At 41.1% G+C, this 23,104-nt stretch overlaps 1 protein-coding gene across 12 annotated transcripts in view; it reads right to left on the bottom strand.

Annotated features, from left to right (window-relative positions):
* The window catches only part of NEO1 (neogenin 1), a 112,734-nt gene extending 91,676 nt beyond the window's left edge, over positions 1–21,058 (bottom strand). For 6 of the 12 annotated variants that reach the window (XM_042472974.1, XM_042472972.1, XM_042472970.1 and 3 more), the window contains exon 1: positions 20,543–21,056. In XM_042472974.1, coding sequence (XP_042328908.1) covers positions 20,543–20,714 — 172 coding nt within the window. In that variant the 5' untranslated portion in view covers positions 20,715–21,056. Of the gene's footprint in view, positions 1–20,542 lie in introns of all 12 variants that reach the window. The other 6 variants (XM_042472977.1, XM_042472976.1, XM_042472968.1 and 3 more) reach the window with 3 other exon arrangements.
* Positions 21,059–23,104: the final 2,046 nt, after the last annotated feature.

The raw sequence follows: 23,104 nt of genomic DNA on the forward strand, positions 1-23,104 counted from the left end.
CATGACACTTTGCAATAAATAGGTGGGTTTTGGGTTGCAGTTTGGGCCTCTAAAAGGTTCACCATCACTGTACTATGCAATTTGGATGATTTGGGACCTGCTAATGGAGGTGGACCTGCTATGGAGATGATGATGATGACAATGATGACAACGATGATGATGGTGAGAATTCCTTTTGCCACCTTTTAGTAGCTGCATTTGAATAAAGCTGGTATACTTTAGTTATTCATGTCCCATCAACATCCAAAGTAGACTACTGCAATACTCTCTGCGTGAAGCTGCCTTTAAAAACACTTCAGAATTCCCACTAATAAAATGCAGCCTCCAGAATCTTGATTGATAGTGACACGTCAGCAGATCAACTACATGAATTACCTAGTTCTTTTCAACTTTAATTTCAAGTGCTAGAATTGATGCTAAAAGCCCTTAATAGTCTGGAACCAGATTCCTTCAAGAATCACTCTTATCCATATAAATATTTCTCACCCTTAAGCTTGACACTGGAGGGTCTGCACTTTGGGCCATCTCATCTACCCTGTTAATATGGTTGGTGGGCAAGAGAAACAGGATTTGATCAGTGGTGGCACAATAAGGTTTGAAATACTCTTCCTGGAGAGATGTGACAGGTATCCTCTCTTCCTACATTTAAACTGATTTTTTTAAAAATAAAATAGACAAACACCTGCCATATAATCTTGTGCTACTGTAACTACTCCAATGCTGCTACTATTGGTGTTACTGGCTGTATCAATTTCAGTGTTTTCGTTTTTAAAAACATGTTTGTATAACAGTTACTGAAGTAGATGTGCTTTAAGAGAAGGTAGAAGCAGAAATACTGTAACAAGAAAAGAATAGAGATATGTTCCTCACAAAATCACAAAAAAAGAAAAACAGTTCAACAAGTTTCAGCAAATGTCGTAATGCAAAAGTAACAATATGCGCATGTGAAAAGAAACAACTAGGCCAGGTAGGTTTTGCATCAGAAAACAAAAACATTCTGAACCTTATAGAGACCGCATGAAAGCTCTTCCAAATGCATCAAGGGATTTTTGTTTTTGTTTCACCATCCTAAACTTTTCCTATGATTTCCATTTCAGGGGTCAAATTTATAGAGCTCTACTTTCTTTTTTTTTAAACATGCTGGAGGTACCTGATGAAACAAACGTATCTTGTTTTCCCCTTCTCTCTGTTTTACTGTTCAAACATGCTAGGTAAGGGATGCTGGCAACAGCTGCTGTTTACCTTGCCTCTTTTAGACAGGGACACAAAGGTTTAGTAGGTTCAGCTAGACCAGAATCCCATTATTTCCAAGCTTTGTTGCATTCTTTACTGCACGGACACTACAGCAATCCAACATTGAAAGTACATATTTCTCTAGCCCTCCTTCACCATCCTCTCAGTATTGTTTTAAAAAAATACTTCCAGCTAGACAGAGGACACAAGGAAAAATGGGAGACACGGCAAGCATAAAAAGACTTTGCAAAAGGGAGCATCTTTGTATAGTCAGCCTTCCATACTGACGGATTCTGTATCCACCTATATACAATACTATAAAATCATTAAAATACACTCATAAGAACACATATACAAATAGGTTTATCTCACCCTTTCTTCAAGCTCAGGACAGCATATATCTCCCTGCTTCATTTTAACCTCAGAATGCCCCTACAGAGACACACAAAACCTCTATTATTAAGAGTTCAAGGTCCCCAATGCACTTTATCATTGAATGGGGATCCCACTTCATGTCTACCTACTCCTAGTCCAGCATCTAATCCCTGTAACTGTTAATGGGAGTAAACTAGCATGGGCACATCACAATCTGTTTTGGGAGCCACCTTAAAACCCTGGAGTTTGAAGAACCTCATTCATAAGTTTATTGCATGGGACTTGGAGAACAGGAACAGCAGAACGGGAAGGGAACGGAAACATGTATTATCACACTAAGTTGGTTGAATACCTCAGGTTGATAACAAGCATTCAACTTTAACATCAGATTTCCAGTTATTTCCAGTGACTTTTTCCTTACTGGTCCATCAAAGCCAATAGTTTGGGCAGTTAAATCCAAAGGGTCCCTTTCCCTCTTACTACTGATTCATCAATACAAGTTTCTTCCTGTTTTGATTCAGGTCTGTGCAGAGCTTTCCATTCTTTCCTTTTATACTTTCTCACCAAGAGTACAAAGAATATCAATATGGGTCAGTAGTAAGGCACAAGCCGAGAAATCACTTTAATTGGATTTCCCCACTATACGTCTGTGCATACACATATTCCTTAGCCCTATAATTCTATCTCCACTTACTGGGAAATAGGCCCCACTGAAGACAACAGACCTGCTTTTTAACCAGATATGTTTTTAAAAAGCTCTAGTCTTCACTGTATTTCAATTCCAAATTATTTTCATTTCCATAGTCCTAGCTTCTTAATTCTGAAGATTGTGAATGGCTAAGAGAAAGCCTATAGAAATAATAGTGGGGAGGGGAAAACAAAACAAAAGAGACCGCTTTCAGAGAATAACAGTCTGCAGCTATTTCTTTCAATGGTTTTTTTTAAGAAGACAGTTTCAATATTTTTCCCTAACTAAGAGAACACTGCCTGTTTTGTCTGAAACTGCCAAGAGCTACACACTAAGATCAGACTTTTCCCCCTTAAAGTATACAATCTTTGCTCACTCCACACAAGCTGCCTTGTTCCTGCTTAAGTGCTCTCTTCTGTGAAGCCAGGCTTTATGTGCCAGGGTGGAAAAAGCCCACGAGTTTATTTCCTTTTCAAGCTATATGCAGTTAATTAAAGTGTAAAGTAATACCTGTTTTGAAAGTTTGGCACAGAGGAGTGACACATTCTTTCAAATTGGGACCGGTGCCAGCAAGAGGTCAACTTACACTCAAGGGTCGTGAAAGTTATTTCGTTTTGGATTTTGTTCACTTTTTAAAAGGTAGCAGCACAAAATAGCTTGGATGCTATGTTACATATTCCAACTTTAAAATATCTTAAATAGTTCAAAATTTTAATAGGCTGGGTTTGCCTTGACTTTTTTTTTAAATCTCAGCAGAACACACTCTCTACTTTTAACAAAATAATATGAAAGGAATCAAATCCAGAGACAAAAATAGAAATTTTACAGCCATTACTGGAGCATCAGGACTCATTTAAGTAGACTCAAAAGCAACAGACTCTGATCTTCCCAACCCCATCTCCCTCATGTAATGCCAGTGCTACCAAAGCATACTAAGCTTACCTAAACTCAAGAAGGGTATACACAAAGTCTCCTATAATTATAGCATGATAATGATGATGGTGTAGACTAAGTTTCGATATTGATTTGTTTCTGTGTGCTGTGGAGAAAAGCCCTATCGCTAAACAACACTAAAAACACCAAATATATTTAAAAAGATCTGTGTGAAAGAAACATTCCAGATCAGTTTCAGGATACCACAAAGGCAAGCAACTATGTCTATAACTCAAAGATAAATTAATTGTACCAACTATAAGAAAAGCACGTATTTCATATTATGCTCATGTTTCCAGCTGTATTATACTGCTCCAAGGAAAATGACTCAGATGCTATTAATTTTAATAACTATTACCTTTAATCTGACTACAAGATTCTCTTGACGAAACTGACCTCAGTAACTGAAGTTGCAATGGAAGAACTCGGCAGCAGAGTACCAGTGTAACATGTTAAATTGCTAACAGTTCCACATCAGGATAGAAAATATTCAGCTTTGAAAAATTTGTGAACCTTGCAGAGTAGAGAATACTGAGAGGTAGGTACATGGACCAGCAATTTGACTTGGTATGACAGTTTCCCATGTTTGGAAGTTCAACAGATAATTAATAGCTTATTTACTAGATAATCAATGCAACCTGATGCAGTAAGAGCCCTGTAACTGCAGGACCAGTATCTGTATAGTTTCACTTACCCCTGCCATGGAAGGAAAGGGTGGTTCAGCAGGAGCAGAGACTGGCATCAGGGCTCAGTTTGCCCCAGCTCTGGCCTGGCCCAGCATGGCTCCTCTGCCTCTGGGCAGCCACCATTGAGCTACAGTTGCCTCAACTGCTCGCCGATGCCACACAAGAAGGAGCACTGCCCATCCCTACCACCAAGAGACCATGGAGAAGCCATGCCACCCCCCCCCCCCCCACTGCCTGGTTAAAGCCCACCAGTCGCTCTCATTAAAAAAATATATAACATTTGCTATTATCTACAGAAAGTCTGAGAATGCATCCCCCATGGATATGGGGGTCTTACTGTCCTAGATCCTGAAGTCTAATTGGTTTCTGACAATACCCACTTCATTCATTTAAATAAATGGTGTTTCTGTGTACATACTTTCTGTGTACATACTTTCTAGTCACCTGTCGACTTATGGCAACCTCATGAATGTCATAGGGTTTTCTTAGGCAAAGAATACTCAGTAGTGTTTCTTGCCAGTTCCTCCCTTGAAAATATAGCCCAGAGCACCAAGTATTCATTGGCAGTCTCCCGTCCAAATACTAACCAGAGTTGACCCTGCTTAGTCAAACAGAATCTGGTGTCTTCGTGGTATTTCGGCTGCTTTAAATAAACTACTAACTACAAAAATATGTGCCATAATAAACTAGATAGCTTCTGTAAAGCTTCACCACTTTGCCTTGACAAATTCTTAACATGCCTTCAAGTGAAGGTGTTTGAACACTAGAAACAAAATGAAACCAAAAATTGCACACCGACACAGTTAAAGAACTTAATATTATAACAACAGACAAATGTAATTTTATTCCAAATGCACATGTTTTCAAAAGCTAGCCTGAAGACAATTTTAAAACCTCTGTCGATTCAGATTGGAGTACTTTCACATATTTGCAGCATTCCCTCACAACTATTCACTATTCATGACGTAATCCAAATATTTATGAAGTATCACTAGTCCTCACATGCACAGCAACCTTCAATATGATATCAGATCAATGACACCTAAACTGCATATTCTCTGAAATTCTCTATGTATGTGCTGCAAACCTCAGCACAGATTATAGCAATTCAGGTTTAAAAGCAGCACATTAGTGTGTCCTCAGATTTGGTCTGTTGCTAGCAATTCTAAAAGAAATCAATAGAAATACAGGAATAGAAAAAGAATTCTCCTCTCCACATATTAAACCTGTATTTCATAGAATCATAGAGTTGGAAGAGACCACAAGGGCCATCCAGTCCAACCCTATTCTGCCTTGCAGGAAATCCAAATCAAAGCATCCCCGACAGATGGCCATCCAGCCTCTGTTTAAAAACCACTAAGGAAGGAGACGCCACTACACTCCGAGAGAGTTTGCTCCACTGTCGAATAGCCCTTACTGTCAGGAAGTTCCTCCTAATGTTGAGGTGGAATCTCTTTTCCTGTAGCTTGCATCCATTGCTCCGAGTCCTAGTTTCTGGAGCAGCAGAAAACAAGCTTGCTCCCTCCTCAATGTGACATCCCTTCAAGTATTTAAACAGGGCTATCATATCACCCCTTAACCTTCTCTTCTTCAGGCTGAACATCCCCAGCTCCCTAAGTCGTTCCTCATAGGGCATGGTTTCCAGACCCTTCACCATTTTAGTTGCCCTCCTTTGGACACGCTCCAGTTTCTCAACATCTTTTTTAAATTGTGGTGCCCAGAACTGGACACAGTATTCCAGGTGGGGCCTGACCAAAGCAGAATAGAGTGGCACTATTACTTCTCTTTATCTAGACACTATACAGTGCGCCCGCATCATACGCGGGTGCGCTTTACGTACACTTGAGCTGACGCGCTCAAGCTGCAGGGAGTGTGCGGGGCGGCACATCCCATTCAATTGAATGGGCACACACACACATGGTGCCCACGCACCACTGCGCCGCCGTGCACGAGCCCCATTGTTTCCTATGGGGCTTGAGCATAGGCAGAATTTGCCTTGCGCGGAGGGGTCCAGAACAGATCCCCCGCGTAAGGAGAGGGCCGACTGTACTTCTGTTGATGCAGCCTAAAATTGCATTGGCCTTGTTAGCTGCCGCATCACACTTTCAAAATAGGGGGCAAAAAGAATCAGTAGTATACAGACGGTTTGCTAAGTTCAGATCAGTGATGCTTATGCTTACAAAATGAAAATAAATTTCTCAGCAATTAAATTTACATAGCTGCAGCCATTTCCACTCAAACATAAGCTTTCTCCAGCCCAACCACAGCTCCAGAGAATATGGATCACAGACCAGCTCCCTACTGAAGGTCTCAATGATACCTAAGCTCTGTCAAAACAGAAACCGTCAGAAACAGATATATGAAAAGACTCAGTTTGTAAAAATTAGGAATATGACTGGTCAAGTAAGTGTTTTTTAAGTTCCACTAAAACTAATGAAACAGTTAAATTTGTGTTAAAGTACCTTTTTGAGATTAATGAACCTTTGTACAGGGATGGTATAAAGATTGAAAATCCACATTCACATGATTAAGAAAAATATTACATCTTTTGAGAACCAAACCAAAGTATTATATATGTACAGCCACTAAAACATATTTCAATTCACAAACTTCAAACAGTTCAACAGAAAGAATGGAGTGGTATTCCCTCCCCCCCATAAAATGGAGGAAGAAAATATGACATAAAAATGCTCTTAGAAAATAGCCATATACATTCTCACATATGGGTCTTGGAACATTAGGTATAGCACTAGCTCAAATCCTGTGAAAGGTATCTATTTACATTCATGGAAGACACCATTCTCAGAATCCTCCTCCCAAAGTTGGCTTCAACTGCTATGAAGGCACCTTTCCAACAACCTCAACCAAACAGCTACAGCAGCAACCACCTCGAGCACAAACTGTTTTTAAAGACAGATTATTATCTCACTAGGTTCATCGTAACATTCAAGTAAGCTCTGCAAGAAGATGGGAAACAAATATCCAGTAAGAGTAAGTGTGTAAGAAATTGTTTGCGTCTTTGCAGCTCTCTGATATCTTTCCAGTTAGCAAAATCATCCACTGAAGTGGGAGTAGAGGTTCATTCTCAAAACATTTCTAATAAAATGCTGACAGCCCATCTGGCCTCAGGGTTAACAAGCAGTGGTCTTCTTAATAGCATCACAATTCTTTCTTACTGTTACAGGCTCATTTAGATTATTCCTCTGTTCCTTTGAAATGTTCAGTAGATTCTGTTTGTTCATATAGTCCTCCAACTTCTTCACAAAAATGTCTTGCCACTTGTTATAAAGAGGTATAAAATCAATGAAAGGCTTTCTGAATTTTCTCATTGTCAGTTATCACAGCATTACCCTCTTGAAACCCCAAAAATGTTTTCTCTTTCTCTTTTCATAACTTAAACATCATTAACCTCCATAGTTTAATTATGAATTCAGAGTTCTTTTGTTTTGCATACTGCAACTTTTTCTCCATCTCATCCACCATTCGCATTGATATTCCTAGCCCTGGCATGCTTTGCGTCCTCAAAGAGGAATTGATTTCAAGCAGCACCTGAAAAAACTGTTTTCGCTGTTAATTTATGGGCCAAAAAGTCAAAATCGTTTCCCACATTGCTGCAGTTTAAAAGGAATTTTAAAAATCTGGAATTTCTTAGTATTAGTTTAGAAAGTTCTTTAAAAGGCACTGGTGTTTATTTATATCTTTTTCATCACAGTAACCTTGTACAAGAATAATTCTTTCAAAACTAAAAAGAAAAGTGGCTAATTAATACTGGAAATATGCTTTATTATGGTCACTCTGAATATTCTTGCAAACAGACCTCATCAAGTGCTCATATTCCCTTCAATTCTTTATGTACTACTAATTGTTATAAAACAAGAGCAATCCAATGCACCACATGAAAGAGACTGAAGTGACTGAGTATTTTACAGATCAAATTATTTTGTTTTCCACAATGACCAGAATGGCAGCTCACATTAAAAAAAAGTCATCAACATTTCAAAACTGTTAAATGTGAAGAAGTGTATTTTCCCACAACCTGCAGTACCACTTTCTTACTTTAGCAGTATGATCTGTAAATTTTTGAAGTCCCTCTCTGGGCTTTTAAGGGTCAGATTCAAACTGCTGAAATTTTGAGGGGAAGGATTATCCCAAGGAGCAAAATGGGCAGATTGTTTCAACAAACAGCTATGAAACAAAGTAGCAAATATTCTTAATTAGGCCAATGAAGCTTCATAATGAGATGACAACAAATTCCATTTTATTTAAATATTATGTATTTTGAAGCTACTGCATCCTACCTCTGACACTTCAGGTTTGACAAGTTTATAGGAAGGACTGTATGCACCCATTTATACAATGTACTCTTCTACACATTTGATTTCTATGGGCTGGCAAATAATATAACCACGTGAATAAAGTGACTAGGAAGTACATTTAATGTATTGTAACTCCTAATCAAAACATTAGGAATACATACTTGTTAAAACAGCAATTTAAAAAACAACAATAGGTAAAACAAAATACAAAGTGGCAGTTATGGCACATGCTTGGTTTTAAAATCCATGTATTAAAACTATGTGACTAATACATTTTATTAACGCATATGCTATTTAGCAGAAGCACAAACAATTTCAGTTTATACCACAGGAATACACAAATAATAATAATATTAATAATAATAATTTTTATTTATATGACCCACCTCTTCCAAGGATCAAAGTGGGATTGCATCAATAAAATAATACAATGAAATTAAACAGTCAATAAAATACTAATACTGAATTATACATCCCTATTAGTTCCTTAAAATCTCCAAACATCAATTAATATACCATCGCACTTAGAGAGGGGGGTCTTAATCTCCATCTCTATACCAAATCTGAATAAGTGGAGGTGGACTCTCTTTACAGGTCTTTTAAAAAGAAGGTGGATGACATACTCTAAGGAATGCTTTAACTGTGTATTTCTGCATGGTAGCTGGTTAGAGTAAACAGTGCTTGCCATCTGTACCAATTCCATGATTTATGTCATTTATGTCATTTAAAAGTAGCAACAAAAACCTTAAGCAGGAGTGGCAACTGAGGAGGGACCAGGGACCAATTTTTGTCCCCTCATCCCACTGGCATACCAAAACCACCAGACACCCTGACAATATACTGTATATACTTGACTATAAGTCGAACTCATATGTAAGTCGTGGGCAGGTTTTGAGGCCAAAATAATAGATTTTGATATTACCTGTGGATAAGTCAAGGGTAAAACTTAAGGGTATGTAACAAAGGATCGAAATAATGAAGCAAAGGTAAACAATGCCAAAAAACTTGCAAAATTCCAGCAGATATAACTTTATGCTCACTTTAAAGGCTGGAAGGACGATAGAATAGAGGTAGGTCAAATTTTTAAAGTATGTGGAGCTTCTCATGATGCTTTGCAGCCTGACTCCTGACATAGTTGGGATCCACTCCACAATGTCCCAAGTCTAGTAGGTAGCAGGACATGGGAGATGTCTCATTCCAGTGGGGAAGTGAGCAAGCTGCAAGAAGGCCTCCCATCCTTTTCTTGACGGCATCATCCAGATCACAACAGCACTTAAGGATGTGGAGAATATTTTTGAGTTTCACTTCAAATTCTCATTATTTTCTTTTTGGAGAACAATTCTAACTGAATATAGGACTCCAGACCAAGGGCAGAAACAGACGGCAGAAATAAGCCATCTTGAAACAGCTTTAACTGCCCTGGCTCAATGCTAGGGAATTGTGGGAATGGTAATTTTGTAAGACATTTAGCTTTCTCTGTTAGAGAGCTCTGGTGCCGCAACAAACTACAATATTATTTCTGCAGTCTGCTTTGGCCCTTAGTCTATGTCTGTATGTTTTAATTAGACAGCATTTCCTAAGTAAAATAACATTTCAATTCCATCTAATTACTTTTCCCTTATGAAAGAGCATTCAAAAAACACAGAATCTGGCTGTATCTATGTATTTCAGACTTCAATAGCTGAATTCAGGGCCATTCAAGCAGCAGTAATTCCCTAGACTTGACTATTTGTATAGAGCAAGAGTTCACAATTGGGAAGGGTCCTTGGATGAGCTTCAGAGTGTCCATAAACTGGGCAAAGGTTTGTTTGGTGTCCCCCCCCCCCTTTTTATTTCCTGCCTGTTACATTGGAAATTGTAAGTGGTATTTTTCTGGAGAAGAGGTCCATATTTTCATCTAACTCTCACACAGGTCCACAATCTAAACAAAGTTAAGCACCACTGATGTAGAGAATATAGGTTACACATGTCTGGACACAAAGTCTGACCAGAACTAAAGTTGTTGACGAAGGTCCAAAACACACTGCAGAAATAATCCCGTTTGAGACTGCTTTAACTGCCCTGGCTTGGTGATGAGGAATCCTGGGAACTGTAGTTTATTGTGGCACCAGACCTCTCTGACAGGGAAAGCTAAATGTCTCACAAAATTACAGTTCCCAGAATTTCCTAGCATCAAGCCAGGGCAGTTAAAGCAGTCTCAAACGGGATTATTTCTGCAGTGTGTTTTGGACCTATACCTCTAAAGCTCCTTCAATAGTCCAAAGTAAAATCTGTTTCCCAAAGTATGGTGTTTATCACACTATGCTTTTAAAGAGGTACTATTCCAGTGTGACTACTCTAGCTGCCTCCTGTTGCATGCTGGGATTGGCAGTTTTAAGGAGGGGTATTTAGAATTCTCAGGCAGAGAAGTTCAGCTCCTTAAAACTGCCAATCCCAGCATGCAACAGGAGGCTGCTACAGGAGTCACACTGGAATAGTACCTCTTTAAGAGCATAGTGTGATAAACATCTATATTTCAGTAGCAAATCTCACAACACATTTAGGATTATGTCATTGCTTCACTTTAGCAACATGTATGGGAGAGAATGCAGAAACATCTTACTGACCATCTGCAACAGGAGAGAATGTTGCCCCTACCTCAGATTCCTTCTCTCCAATATCCCTGGCTGTAACTACAGAAAAACAACAAACTTGCAAACATGTCACAGCTGGGTATCATTAGAACTATATAATGGTTACACATGACCTCACAATTGCAGAAAGAAGGCCCTCAACATGCAAGCAGAAGCTCTACTGTTTGTTAATGTCTTCATGTAACTTAAAAGGATTTTACAACCCAATGGCTTTCTTTCAAGGGAAACTATGATGAAAAACCTGAAATACATGGTACAAGCTCACAAAAAAAGGATCTATTTGAAAGGGCATGTTTTAATCAAACCATCTGCATCAGATCCTGGCACTTGGCATGGAAATATTTCATTTTGAAGACTGGTTGGGATTTCTTAACTCTGCTAGGATTCACTGCATGTTCATGTGGAAGAAAAGATCAAGTTATGCTTCAGAAAGTGTGAAAGGAGTTGATAGAAAAAGCTTCAAGTAAAGCTGGAGGGAGTCCTAACAAGCAGAATGAACTTGTTGTGTGCAATACTGGACCCTACTGAGCCAAAATTGGAGGACACCGAGGGCTGTTTCATGAAAAGCTTCATCAGAATTGAAAAACAGGAGGCCATTCTGGCCATTTTTCAAGGAGCAGTCCAAAAAAGGATGAAAAACTGGTCAATCATAGAGCAATTTCAAAAAGTCTATGTCATTAGTATTGGAAGCTTCACCTTCCCTTAGTGAAGTTAGCGCATAACTAAATCTGATCAACTACAAAACATTGTTACATCACATGAGGTATCCAGTCCCTGACTAAGTAAGAAAGTAGTAGACTTGTAAATGCTAACCAAAAAAGATAGAAACACTTCTTAAAGTAGGGAAGCAGGAAGAAAACCCTCCCTTCCACTTTTATGCTTGAATCCAAAATAAAAATTAGAGGATAATTACATTCAGCACTATTAGCTGCTATAACAAATGTCTACTGTTTACCAAAGAAATTTAAAAATCCAGCTGGGCTATTGTCCTGGTGTACTGACATAAAACAGTATCCGACAGTCAATAAAGAGAGCTTACTGATTTCAACTGATATAATATTTGTAGATTATACTATTAATATAACAAGAAAAGATTTTGTTCAAAGTGTTTGTAAAGTATCCAGTGTTCAAAACCAATACTGTCAAGCTGAATCAGATGGGGACAATCTCACCTCCCCACTGAAGCTTTCTGGTGCCATTTTTAGGTCACACTAAAACTGGAGAGGGAACAGAAGAGGAAGAAAGTGCCTCTGAGTTGACAAAGGACTGTGAAAAAATGTGAGATATCATATAAAACCTTTCAGTTCAATGGCTTCTTTTATTCTGTGCGAAACAACAAATTTCATTCTAAATTACATAAAAGGTCTCTTAATGTGAAAAGGAGGGCCTCTTTACACACATGGCAACTGTACTTTATATTTTAAATACATTTTCATGCATAATGGTAACCAAGTACCTTATGACATGGCTTAAAATGTATTTTGGAACACTTCAAAGTGACTAAACATAACCAGATTACATTGTATGTACAGGGGAAAAACATACTCTGATGTGATGTCTTGAAATGACAGGCAAAATTATACACACTTGCTCTTGACTAGGATCAGGATAATTTCAGCTTTTCATTTAAAATCCCTGCCCCTCATCCCCAGAATCCCCATAGATTACAGATTTATTTCAGATTTACAAATCTTTTCAACATTTACAGGATCTTTTCACTGTTTACCAATTACAACAGACTGCTGGGACCCAAATCATCCACAGACAACCATAAGATTAATCAAGTTTCACAGTTAAGGGACTACTAAAGAATATCTCTCTTTTTCTCCAACCATGGAAGGTATTGTATCAGGGAGAACAATGAAATTCAGCCTTGTCTCTGCTAGTTCAGATCAAGGTAAACAGTTAAGGAAGTAGCATGCATCACTATCTTGGGCACTCCTGGCTTGTGGGATGTGAAGCAGAATTAGACACATGTTGTCCCTTATCAGTCAAGCCCTGCCGTGATTCTGATCCTTCATCGTGCCATTTTTAAAGTGTCGGATAAATAACTTATTTCATACACAGACTTGCAAAATGCTTATAATGTCCACTATTAGGGACAGGCATCTGGAAGTATTCCTTTATGAAGATCCTGATCAGCAAAAAGCAGTCCAGTGAAGGGCAACAGTTATGGACTATTGAGGTGACACTCTAATTAACAGGTGACACTCATACTCCTATACTCTTGTCTGTACAACTTTGTTCTTCATTGTGTCTATAAAGGAATGTTTGAAAGTGACTTTACATATACAAGTTGAGTATCCCTTATCTGAAATGTCTGGGACCAGAAACGCTTTGGATTTTTGAATATTTGTATACATAATGAAGTAACTTGGAGATGTATGGCCCCATACATACAGGCCAAAATAAAGCTGCTTCGGGTCATTTTAGAGGTATGCTGTTTAAATGATGCATGCGTCCAAAGAGTCTGGAAGCTGCGACAAAACCATGATCCAGTCCTAAGGACTGGCGTGCAGCTTTGGCGCAGATTGTGGACTCTTAGGACGCATGTATAATTTAAACAGCATACCTCCAAAGTGACCCGAAGCAGCTTTATTTTGGCAGTCTGTATGGGGCCTATATTTCATATATACATTATACACATAGCCTGAAGGTAATTTTATACAATATTTGTAATAATTTTGTGCATGAAACAAAATTTGGTTATACTGACCCATAAGAAAGCAAACATATCACTATCTCACCCACCCATGAAAAATGTTTTGTATTTTGGAGCATTTCGGATTTCAAACTTTCAGCTAAGGGATACTCAGCCTATATTAGAAGAAGAATGAAGTTGGTCAGATGGGAGAATGAAAGACAGTTCCAGTCTTTCACCACACTTTTACTCCACAATCCCATCCATTTCACCATCTAGCAACTTTGTTCTACTTGTTATGAAAATTACAGTGATAGATAAATACTGTATATTGAAGGAGACGAATTCTCCTACACAAACTATTAAATTACTATATACTTCACCAGTGTGACATAGTGATTTGAGTTTTGTACTATGACTTTGGAAACCTGGGTTCGAATCCCAGCTTGGCCATGAAACCCACACACTCTCAACCTCAGGGGAAAGCCATGGCAAACCTCCTCTGAACAAATCTTGCCAGGAAAACCCTTTAGGGTTGCCATACGTCATAGAATCATAGAGCTGGAAAAGCCCACAAAGGCCATCCAGTCCAATCCCCTGCCATGCAGGAATTCACAACCAAAGCACCCCTGACAGCTGACAATCCAGCCTCTGTTTAATAGCTTCCAAAGAAGGGGAATCCATCACTCTCTGAGAGAGTGTGTTTCACTGTCAAATAGCTCTTACTGTCAGAAAGGTCCTCCTTACGTTGAGTTGGAATCTCTTTTCTTGCAGCTTGCATCCATTATTCTGTGTCCTATTCCCTGGAGCAGCAGAAAACAAGCTTGCTCCAGCCTCAATATGACACCCCTTCAAATACCTATACAGGGCTATCATACCACCTCTTAACTGTCTCTTTTTCAGGCTGAACATACCCAGCTCCCTAAGTCTCTCCTCATAGAGCATGTTTTCCAGATCCTTCACCGTTTTGGTTGTCCTTCTCTGGACATTCCAGCTTGTCAACATCCTTTCTGAATTGTGGTGCCCAAAACTGGACTTGAAAATGACTTGAAGACATACAATACACATTTCACTCCAGTTCACAGTGTTAGCAAACCCACACACAGACACACTGTAATTCAGTCCCTACGCCAAACAGATATCTACAATAAAATCATGAAGTGACATCATCTGGGGATTCATCAGTATGTAGATCAGAGGTCCTCAAATTGTGCTCTTTAAGGGATTTTGGACTTCAACTCCCAGAATCCTTGACTACTGGCCAACATGGATGAGGCTTCTGGGAGCTGAAGTCCAAAATCTCTTAAAGGGCACAGTTTGGGGACCACTGATGGAGATGGAACCCAGCTCTACGTCTTTCTTTTTTAATATCTCTCTCTCTCTCAACCCAGGAGAGACAGAAGGATTTAATGTGTCAGTTGCCACAGTAATGGACTGAATAAAGGTCATTAAACAGAAGCTCAGTCCCAAAAAGATAGAGATACTGTTAGTGGGTGGTTTGTATGCCCAGATGAGCTGTGCTTGGTATGTTCTGGAGAGGGAGGTGTGTCCATTAAAGAACCTGGTTCACCACTTGAGTGTTTACTGGTCCATCTTTGTGACTAGAAGAAGTGAAGCAGCTTCTGTGACATGCAATACCACCTTGTAGCTTAGCTTTATACACCAAACATGAGCCTACCTAGATACAGATTATCACAGCATGCATAACTAGAGCCTAGCTATTCCTCATTTGGATTACTGCAATGTACTGTATATAGCCATGCTTTTCAAAAACTGCACAGAAACCTGCTGGCGCAAAATATGGCTTCAAAGTACTCATTAGTTCTGGGAGTGATGACTGGGTCTCCATCCAGGAACTAGGCAAAGATATTTTTCTTTTCCCTCTAAAACTAACAATAGTTTTAGAGAACCTGCTTTTAACTCATACACCCAGATCCTATATATTTATGGGAAATATATAGACAAAGGCGCAGTACAGACCGCCCAATAATAATAATAATAATAATGGCAAGGCTTCCCACTGGAGGAAAAAGAATCCACAAAAAGTGGGTTCTTTTGAAGCCACAGTGGCGGCGTAACAAGTGTGCCACTGGCGCACTCATTACATAAGTGCTGCGTGGCGCCGTGCGGATGCAGCACGGCACTTACCTAACAATGGCGGTGCCCATGTAAACAGGGGGCCGGCATTGTTACACTCTCATCACGTGTCAGGGTTGAAAGGCGTGTGGGCGCTTTGCCCCTCCCAGCAACCCTCACGCGTGAAGAGGGCACCTGAAAGACCGGTATATACCGGGCCTCATTTACCATTTAAAACTAGGTCAATTTCCATTAGAGAATATTATCCAGTTGGTCCATCCATGGTATCTCATCCCAGTCAAATTGGCTTGTATGTCCACCAATGCTAATCCAAAATGCTGGAGGGGTTGTGAAGGTAGGGGAACCTTTGTACATATGTGGCTGGATTGTCCCTTAGTGCATGAGTATTGGATAGAAATTTTACAACTGATCTCCAAGATCACTAAAAAAAGTATACAATTATCCCCACTCCTGCTCCTGTTCTCCATTTTTATGAATGAAAACAAAGCCCTGGAGCATAAAGAACATATTAGTTTGCTTCTGGCTCTTGCCAGGCTTGAGATAGCCAAGAACTGGAAAACTGGAAAGTTGGATATTGCAGGATGGTGGACTAGACTCTGGGACTTGTGGTTAATGGAGAAAATGGCAGATAATAACAACAGAGCGAGAGGCTTACACTCTGGATTGACCTTTCATAAGATTTGGCACCCATTTAGTGAATGCATCCAGCAAGATTTAGTCTCTAGACATCCCCCAATTTTAGCTAGATTTTTATGGAAAGATGTATTTCAGGATCCCTGAATACACCTTTTATCTATAATTTTCAGGGCCTTATCTGGGCCATTGCCTGTATTTATTGTTGTTTTGGTGTACTATTTGTTGTCGTGTTTTGTTTTAGAATGTATTAATAAAATTTTAATTTAAAAAAATCTACACCCAAATTTGTTTTTCCCCATTTAGGAATATCTCTCAAACATGCTTCCACACAACCTTAACTTGAAACATAGTAGTAAAAGCAACCACATCAAAAGGCATCATAAAATATAGATACAATCGTTTACAAAATGTTAAATGTCATGACACTCAGACTAGTTCAATATGTCAGTACTAAGCCTTGTGATCCTCCAAGACATTGGCAAAAACAACCAAGCTGTTCTTTAGGATGAATATATTGGCTTTCCCCAAAATGATGCCTATTTTATATCCTAGCTAAGCAACAGCCTTTATGGGAGACGTAGTTCATAACATTTGAAGTGGGTTAGAGGGAAATCCAGGAATGTCTTTCAGCTGATAGAAGCAGCTCCACAGAACTGGAGGAGGACAATCTCACCTATATCATGCCCCACTCCCAAAGAAAACAGCTCCCATGCATCCTTAGCATTTACTTAGAAACAATGGAATACCTCCAGAAGAAGAGTATGAGGTGACACAGAGAGCTGTGCAGAGTAAGGATGGAGTAAAACAAGATCCTATGGCATGAGATAGAAATGATAGAGAGGAAGAGCAGTCCCACTACTTCCACCAGTGGAACACCGCTGGATGCTTGCCACAGCATGCTTCCACATATACTTCACAATTTAGAAGCATTATTTTTGGGATTAGTCTCACCGACAATTAAAGATGGGTTTCTTCCCGCCCAAATGTCAAAAGGAAATCCCTGGCACGGAAACTCTTCACAATGGCATCAAGATACCACTGGAAACACTTCTGGTCTCTTCCAACTCTATGATTCTCTGTCTACCTATCCCTTCTGCTACATTTCTCACCTTTTACATTTACCTTTTCACAACTACCTTTTAGGCTACAGGATGTAACAGAAGGATATACATTTATGGAAAGCCCATCAAAAAGATAGCAAGATCTCCCCAACACAATATAGGGACAATCAACAAGGCCAACGTAAAATGTGATCATGACTTCGTTCCTAAATCCAGACATTTAATAAAAAGTAGCAGAGACTATAGCTTTTCAGTTTAAGATCTTTTGAAATGACGAAAATCTTTTCTCATGACGGTAATAAAGCAGCCTGTTCCAATGTATGTCTTTATTAAGGTACTGTGTGTTGTTTGCATTAATTTACCTTCCTTATAAAACCAGAAAATGGTACTTATGGGGCAGCCAAACAACTGACCGCTGAAACACAAGGAAGCGACAACCCTTTGCAAATTCACATAAAGATAAGCTCTACAGGGCAGAGCAGACCTTGCTTCGGAGCAGGGCATACACAGGATTGCACATCCCAATGACATCCATCAATACATAAATAATACATTAAATAAAACCATATGACAGAACTTCAGCATGCTTATGAAAGCCGGCACGGAGTAGCGGCGACTCTGGAGATCAGGGTTCGATACCCAGCTTGGCCATGGAAACCCACTGGGTGAAACCCACTTGGCCATGGAAAGGCCAACTCTCAGCCTCAGGGGAAGAAGGCAAAGGCAAACCTAAGCAAATCTTTCAGAGAGAACCCACAATGGGTTTGCCTTAAGTCGGCAATGACTTGAAGGCAGGCAATAACAACAGCAATGTTCACTGCGTCTCACTCAATGTTAAAAGCAGAGCTTTGTGTGTCCAGGGGAGTGAGGGCTGTTTTCAGAAAGGTGGCTGCCCACCCACCTTTCAAGGAATTTCTCTCCCCAAATCCGATCAGCCGCAGAAAAAGAGAGAGAGAGAGAGAGGAGGGGGAGTGAGAAGGAGGGAGCACTCAGAGAGTAAAGCATTCATTGATGAATACAGAGCTGAGGAATGGTTTTGCAGTGGCTTCCCTCGCCTTCCTGCACAACAGCAACATAGTAGATGATGGCAGGCGCCCCCAACTACTATTACTACAGAGGTGTGTAGTGAACGGCATCCGCTGGCGCAAGAAAACGTGTCCAATCTGCCACAACTCTTACAAGTGGAGCCAACCAACCTTCCTTTCCTTTCCTACCTCCTTCAACTGTCTGTCTTTCCACACAAGGTGGGGGAAATGTGCCTTTAAATAAAGAAAGAAACAGATTTCAGGCAGGACACCCCCCTTTTCTGCCCCCCAAAGGCCACCTCTCTCTTTCTCTCTCATACACACACACACACATGCACTGCCTAGATCTATTATTTAGATATAAATTACAGCACTATATAAATAAAGCTTAATAATAATAATAATAATATCCAAGTCCTTTAAAAAAATCTTCCACTCCTTGAGTGACAAAAGACCCCTCTACTATATATATATATATATATACCACACACACATAGGCAGCCTCCATACTGGATATAATAGGGTTTGACACCAGGAGTCCAGGCTTCACTCTGGTGCCACAACCAACTGCCATTGGGATTCCACATCATGGAGCCATAGCAGTGAAAGTGGTGTCAAACCAGGTTATTTTCTGCAGTGGGGACGCAGCCACAGACACATGGGAAAGGAGGAAGGGGCGAAAAGAAAGCACTGCGCAAGGCCACCGTCTGCTGCAGCAACGGAGACCCCCATGTCTTTCTCTCCCTCCATCTCTCTCTCTCTCTCTCCCCACAACCGCTCTATAAATACACTACTCCGAGGGAGGCGTGCGGGACAAGACCCTTGTGGGTCGGCATGTGTTGTGTGGAGGATTTTGTGTTGTTTTTGCTGCTGATGGGGAAAGGAGGCTTGGATACCAACAACAGGGACCAGGGTGACCAGACCTGTCCTCCTTCCTGGAAGAATTCAAAATTGTCCTATGTTTTGAGCAGGACCCATAAGTACAGATTGATCTCTCTTCTGATATGTGTTTTGAAGCTTTTACTCAGTCGTGTCCTCCATTTTTCTTCTGGAAGGTCCTCCATTTTTGCGGTGCCTGGTCCTCCTTGGCAGTGAGGACTTCAGGTCACTCTGTAGGGGGCTAATTTAATATGCATACATACATATAGATAGATAGATGTGTCTGTGTGTGTGTGTATATACAAAATATATATGTAAATCATTTAAATTGCAGTGAAGACTTCTAAGTAATTTAATATATACTTGTGTGTATAAAATACATAGTGTATATAAATAATTTAAATTGTAGTGAGGACACCTTATCATCCTGTAAAGGACTAGCGTGTGTGTATATATATATATATGTGTGTGTGTGTGTGTGTGTGTAAAAAATGTATAGTACAGTACAGTATATATAAATAATTTAAATTGGGACTGAGGACATCTTAACACCCTGTAAGGGACTAATATGTACAATATGTGTGTGTGGGGTAACCTCTTAGTAAACGATTCAAGTGTGTGTGCGTGTGTGTGTAAATAATTTAAGTTGCGGTGAGGGTTTCCTGTTGGGGAGTAGTTTAAATAGATACAAGTGTGTGTATGTATGATTTAAATTGTGGTGAGATCTCTGTGAGGGGCTAATTTAAGACAGACACGCATACATGTGTATATATGTGTGTGCGTGTGCGCGCATGAGTGTGTATATATGTGTGTGTGCATGTGTATATATATATATATATGTGTGTGTGTGTGTATGTGTATACATAAATATATATGTGTGTATACATGTGTGTGAGAGTGTAATTTAAATTGTGGTGAGGTCCCTGTAAGGGACTAATTTAAAACACACACACACGTGTGTGTGTGTATATAGATATGTGTGTGTGTGTATCTATATGTGTATGTATGTGTATATATGTGTGTGTGTGTGTGTGATTTAAATTGTGTTGAGGCCATCTGGCCACTCCGTAAGGGACTAATGTGAACCCTGCCCCCGCAGAGACCCACAACCGCCCCCCCAGAGCCTCCCCCCGGGAAAGAGCCGCTTCCTTCCAGGGGGCTGGAGGGGAAGAGAGGGGAATGCCCCAAAGAGAAACCAGGGGACTCGGCACAGAAAGAGCAGCCAGGGCTCCAGAGGCAGAGGCCACGCGGAGGGGGCGGAGGGCCAGGAGCAGGAGGAGACCCTTCTCTCTCCCTATCTCTCCTACAGAGACACACAACCACCCTCCTCTTCCCTCACCTGCGGCCGGCGGGGGGTTCTGTTGAGGCGAGGAGGAGCTGCTGCTGCTGCTGCTCCTGGAAGAAGAAGAAGACGAAGAGGCGGCGGGCTGCAGCAGCCAGAGGCAGCCCAGGAACGGCACCAGACTCAGCACCCGCCGCCGCCGCCGCCGCCGAGGAGCCTCCGCCGCCATCGCCGAGGCAGGAGCCCCGGAGGAGGAGGAGGAGAAGGCGCCGCCGCCGCCGCTGCTCCTGCTGCTGCTGCTCCTCCTCCTCCCTTCGGGGGCGCCTCAGTCACAGGTGAGAAGGGCAAGACCGAAGGCAGGCGGAATAGCGGGGCTCGTCCTCCTCGCCGCCGCCGCCGCCGTAGTCCCAATGCCCAGGCTCCTTTTTCTCCTCACAGAGCAGCAGAAGGGAGCCTCCGCCGCTGCTGCTGCTGCCGCTGCTGCTGCTTCTGAAGCGGGAGGAGCAACAGCCTGGATCTTGCTGCGGCGCGCGCCCTCGCTCGCGAGAGTGCTTTCGGGAGCGCGCGAGAGAGAAAAAGGGAGACACACAGAATGAGCGGTCGGTAGGGCGCATGCGCGAAAAAGGTGTTAGGAATGTATGGCTGAGGGCGTGGCTTGTTTAATTGCGCTCCGCCCCCTTCCTTCCCTTTTCTCTCTCTCACGCGACTAACCTTCGGGAGGGCGCATGCGCGAAAAAGGTGTTGCAAGTGTACGGTGGGGCGGGGTTTGCTTAATTGCGCCCCTCCCTCCGCGCTCTCTCGCTCTCTCTCTCTCTCACGCGACCATCTCTTTTTCCACTCCGGCTCGCGCTCGCGCTCCCCGCGCGCATGCGCAGCCGCCAAAGTGGCGCCCCTCTTCTCCTCCTCCTTTTACTACTACTGTACTATTCGGCTCTTTTTTCTTTCTTCTTCTTCTTCTGCGCAAGCGCAGGAGTGGGTTGAGCTGACAGGATTCCAAAGGGAGAGAAGGAAGAAAGGAAGGGAAAAGAAAGAAGGATGACGATTTGGCGGGGAAGAAGAAGAAGATGAAAAAGGAAAAACAAGGAAGAAAGAAAGAGAAGAAAGGAGGAGGAGGAGAAGGAAGAAGGAGGAACGAGGAGGAAGGAAGAAGAGGGAGAAAAGAGGAAGAAGGAAGAATAGGAAGAAGAGAGAGAAGAAGAAGGGAGGAGGAGGAAGAAAGAAGAGAAAGAAGAAGAGATAAGAAGGAAAAGAAAGGAAGAGGAGGAAGAAGAAGAAGGAAGAAAAAAAGAAGAAGGAAGGAGAAGGAAGAAGAGTAGTAAGCATTCAGGGGTAGCTGTGTTGGCCATTTAACAAATACAAACACACATCCCTCAGTGATACCTTTATTGGCCAACCAAAATACACAATATTCTTCTTGCAAGCTTTCGAAGCTCCATGGGCTTCTTTTTCGTCAGGCAAGACGTTACAAACCAAACAGGAGAGGGAAAAAACACCATTTTAGTTGTTAGCCAGATGCCTTTATGTTGTTTCAGTCCTTAGTAAAGATAGTATACTGGGGTGGAGGACTGGGACCTCCAACCAAAGTAGTAAAACAATTTTCTTCTTCTTAAATTTGGACTGAATTAGTGCCACCTCCACTTTCTCCGCATGTTACTTCTTCCCACCTTAATCCCCCCTTCTTGCTTTTCCCTCCCTCTTTTTCTCTCTCTTTTCTTCATTCGTTTTTCCTCAGGGACCTTCTTCCCCAACTCCTCCTCCTGCGAAGGAAAGAGAGAGGAGCAGAAGCAGAGGGAAGGCTCTTCTGGTTGGGAGATGTTTGCATTTTATTTGCCAACCCCCTTAGATAGATAGGGATTTCCTGCATGACATACTATGAGATAGTTGACAGTACTTGCCCATAGAGAAACCCTACTTGCCCATCAAGGATCATTGGAGAATACTTGCCCATAGGGAAACATTGAATACTTGCCCAATGATTCCTTATGGACAAATGTTCTCCAGTGATTCCTTATGGACAAGTGTTCTCCAACTATTCCCTAGGGACAAGTGTTCTTCAATGATTCCTTATAGACAGGTGTTCTTCAATGATTCCCTATGGACAAATGTTCTCCAATGATTCCTTATGAACAAGCATTCTCTAATGATTCCCTATGGACAAGCATTCTCCAATGATTCCTTATGAACAAGCATTCTCTAATGATTCCCTATGAACAAGCATTCTCTAATGATTCCCTATGGACAAGCGTTCTCCAATGATTCTCTATGGGCAGGCGTTCTCCAATGATTCCCTATGAACAAGCATTCTCTAATGATTCCCTATGGACAAGCGTTCTCCAATTATTCCCTATGAACAAGCATTCTCTAATGATTCCCTATGGACAAGCATTCTCCAATGATTCCTTATGAACAAGATTCCCTAATATTCCTATGACAGCTTTCTCCAATGATTTCCTCTAGGCAGGCGTTCTCCACTTATTCCCTAGGACAAGTGTTTCCCATGATTCCTTATGAACAAGCATTCTCTAATGTTCCCTATGGACAAGCATAATGATTCCTTATGAACAAGCATTCTCTAATGATTCCCTATGGACAAGCGTTCTCCAATGATTCTCTATGGGC

Source organism: Sceloporus undulatus, chromosome 6, assembly GCF_019175285.1.
Source record: "Sceloporus undulatus isolate JIND9_A2432 ecotype Alabama chromosome 6, SceUnd_v1.1, whole genome shotgun sequence".
Taxonomy (NCBI): Eukaryota; Metazoa; Chordata; class Lepidosauria; order Squamata; family Phrynosomatidae; genus Sceloporus; species Sceloporus undulatus.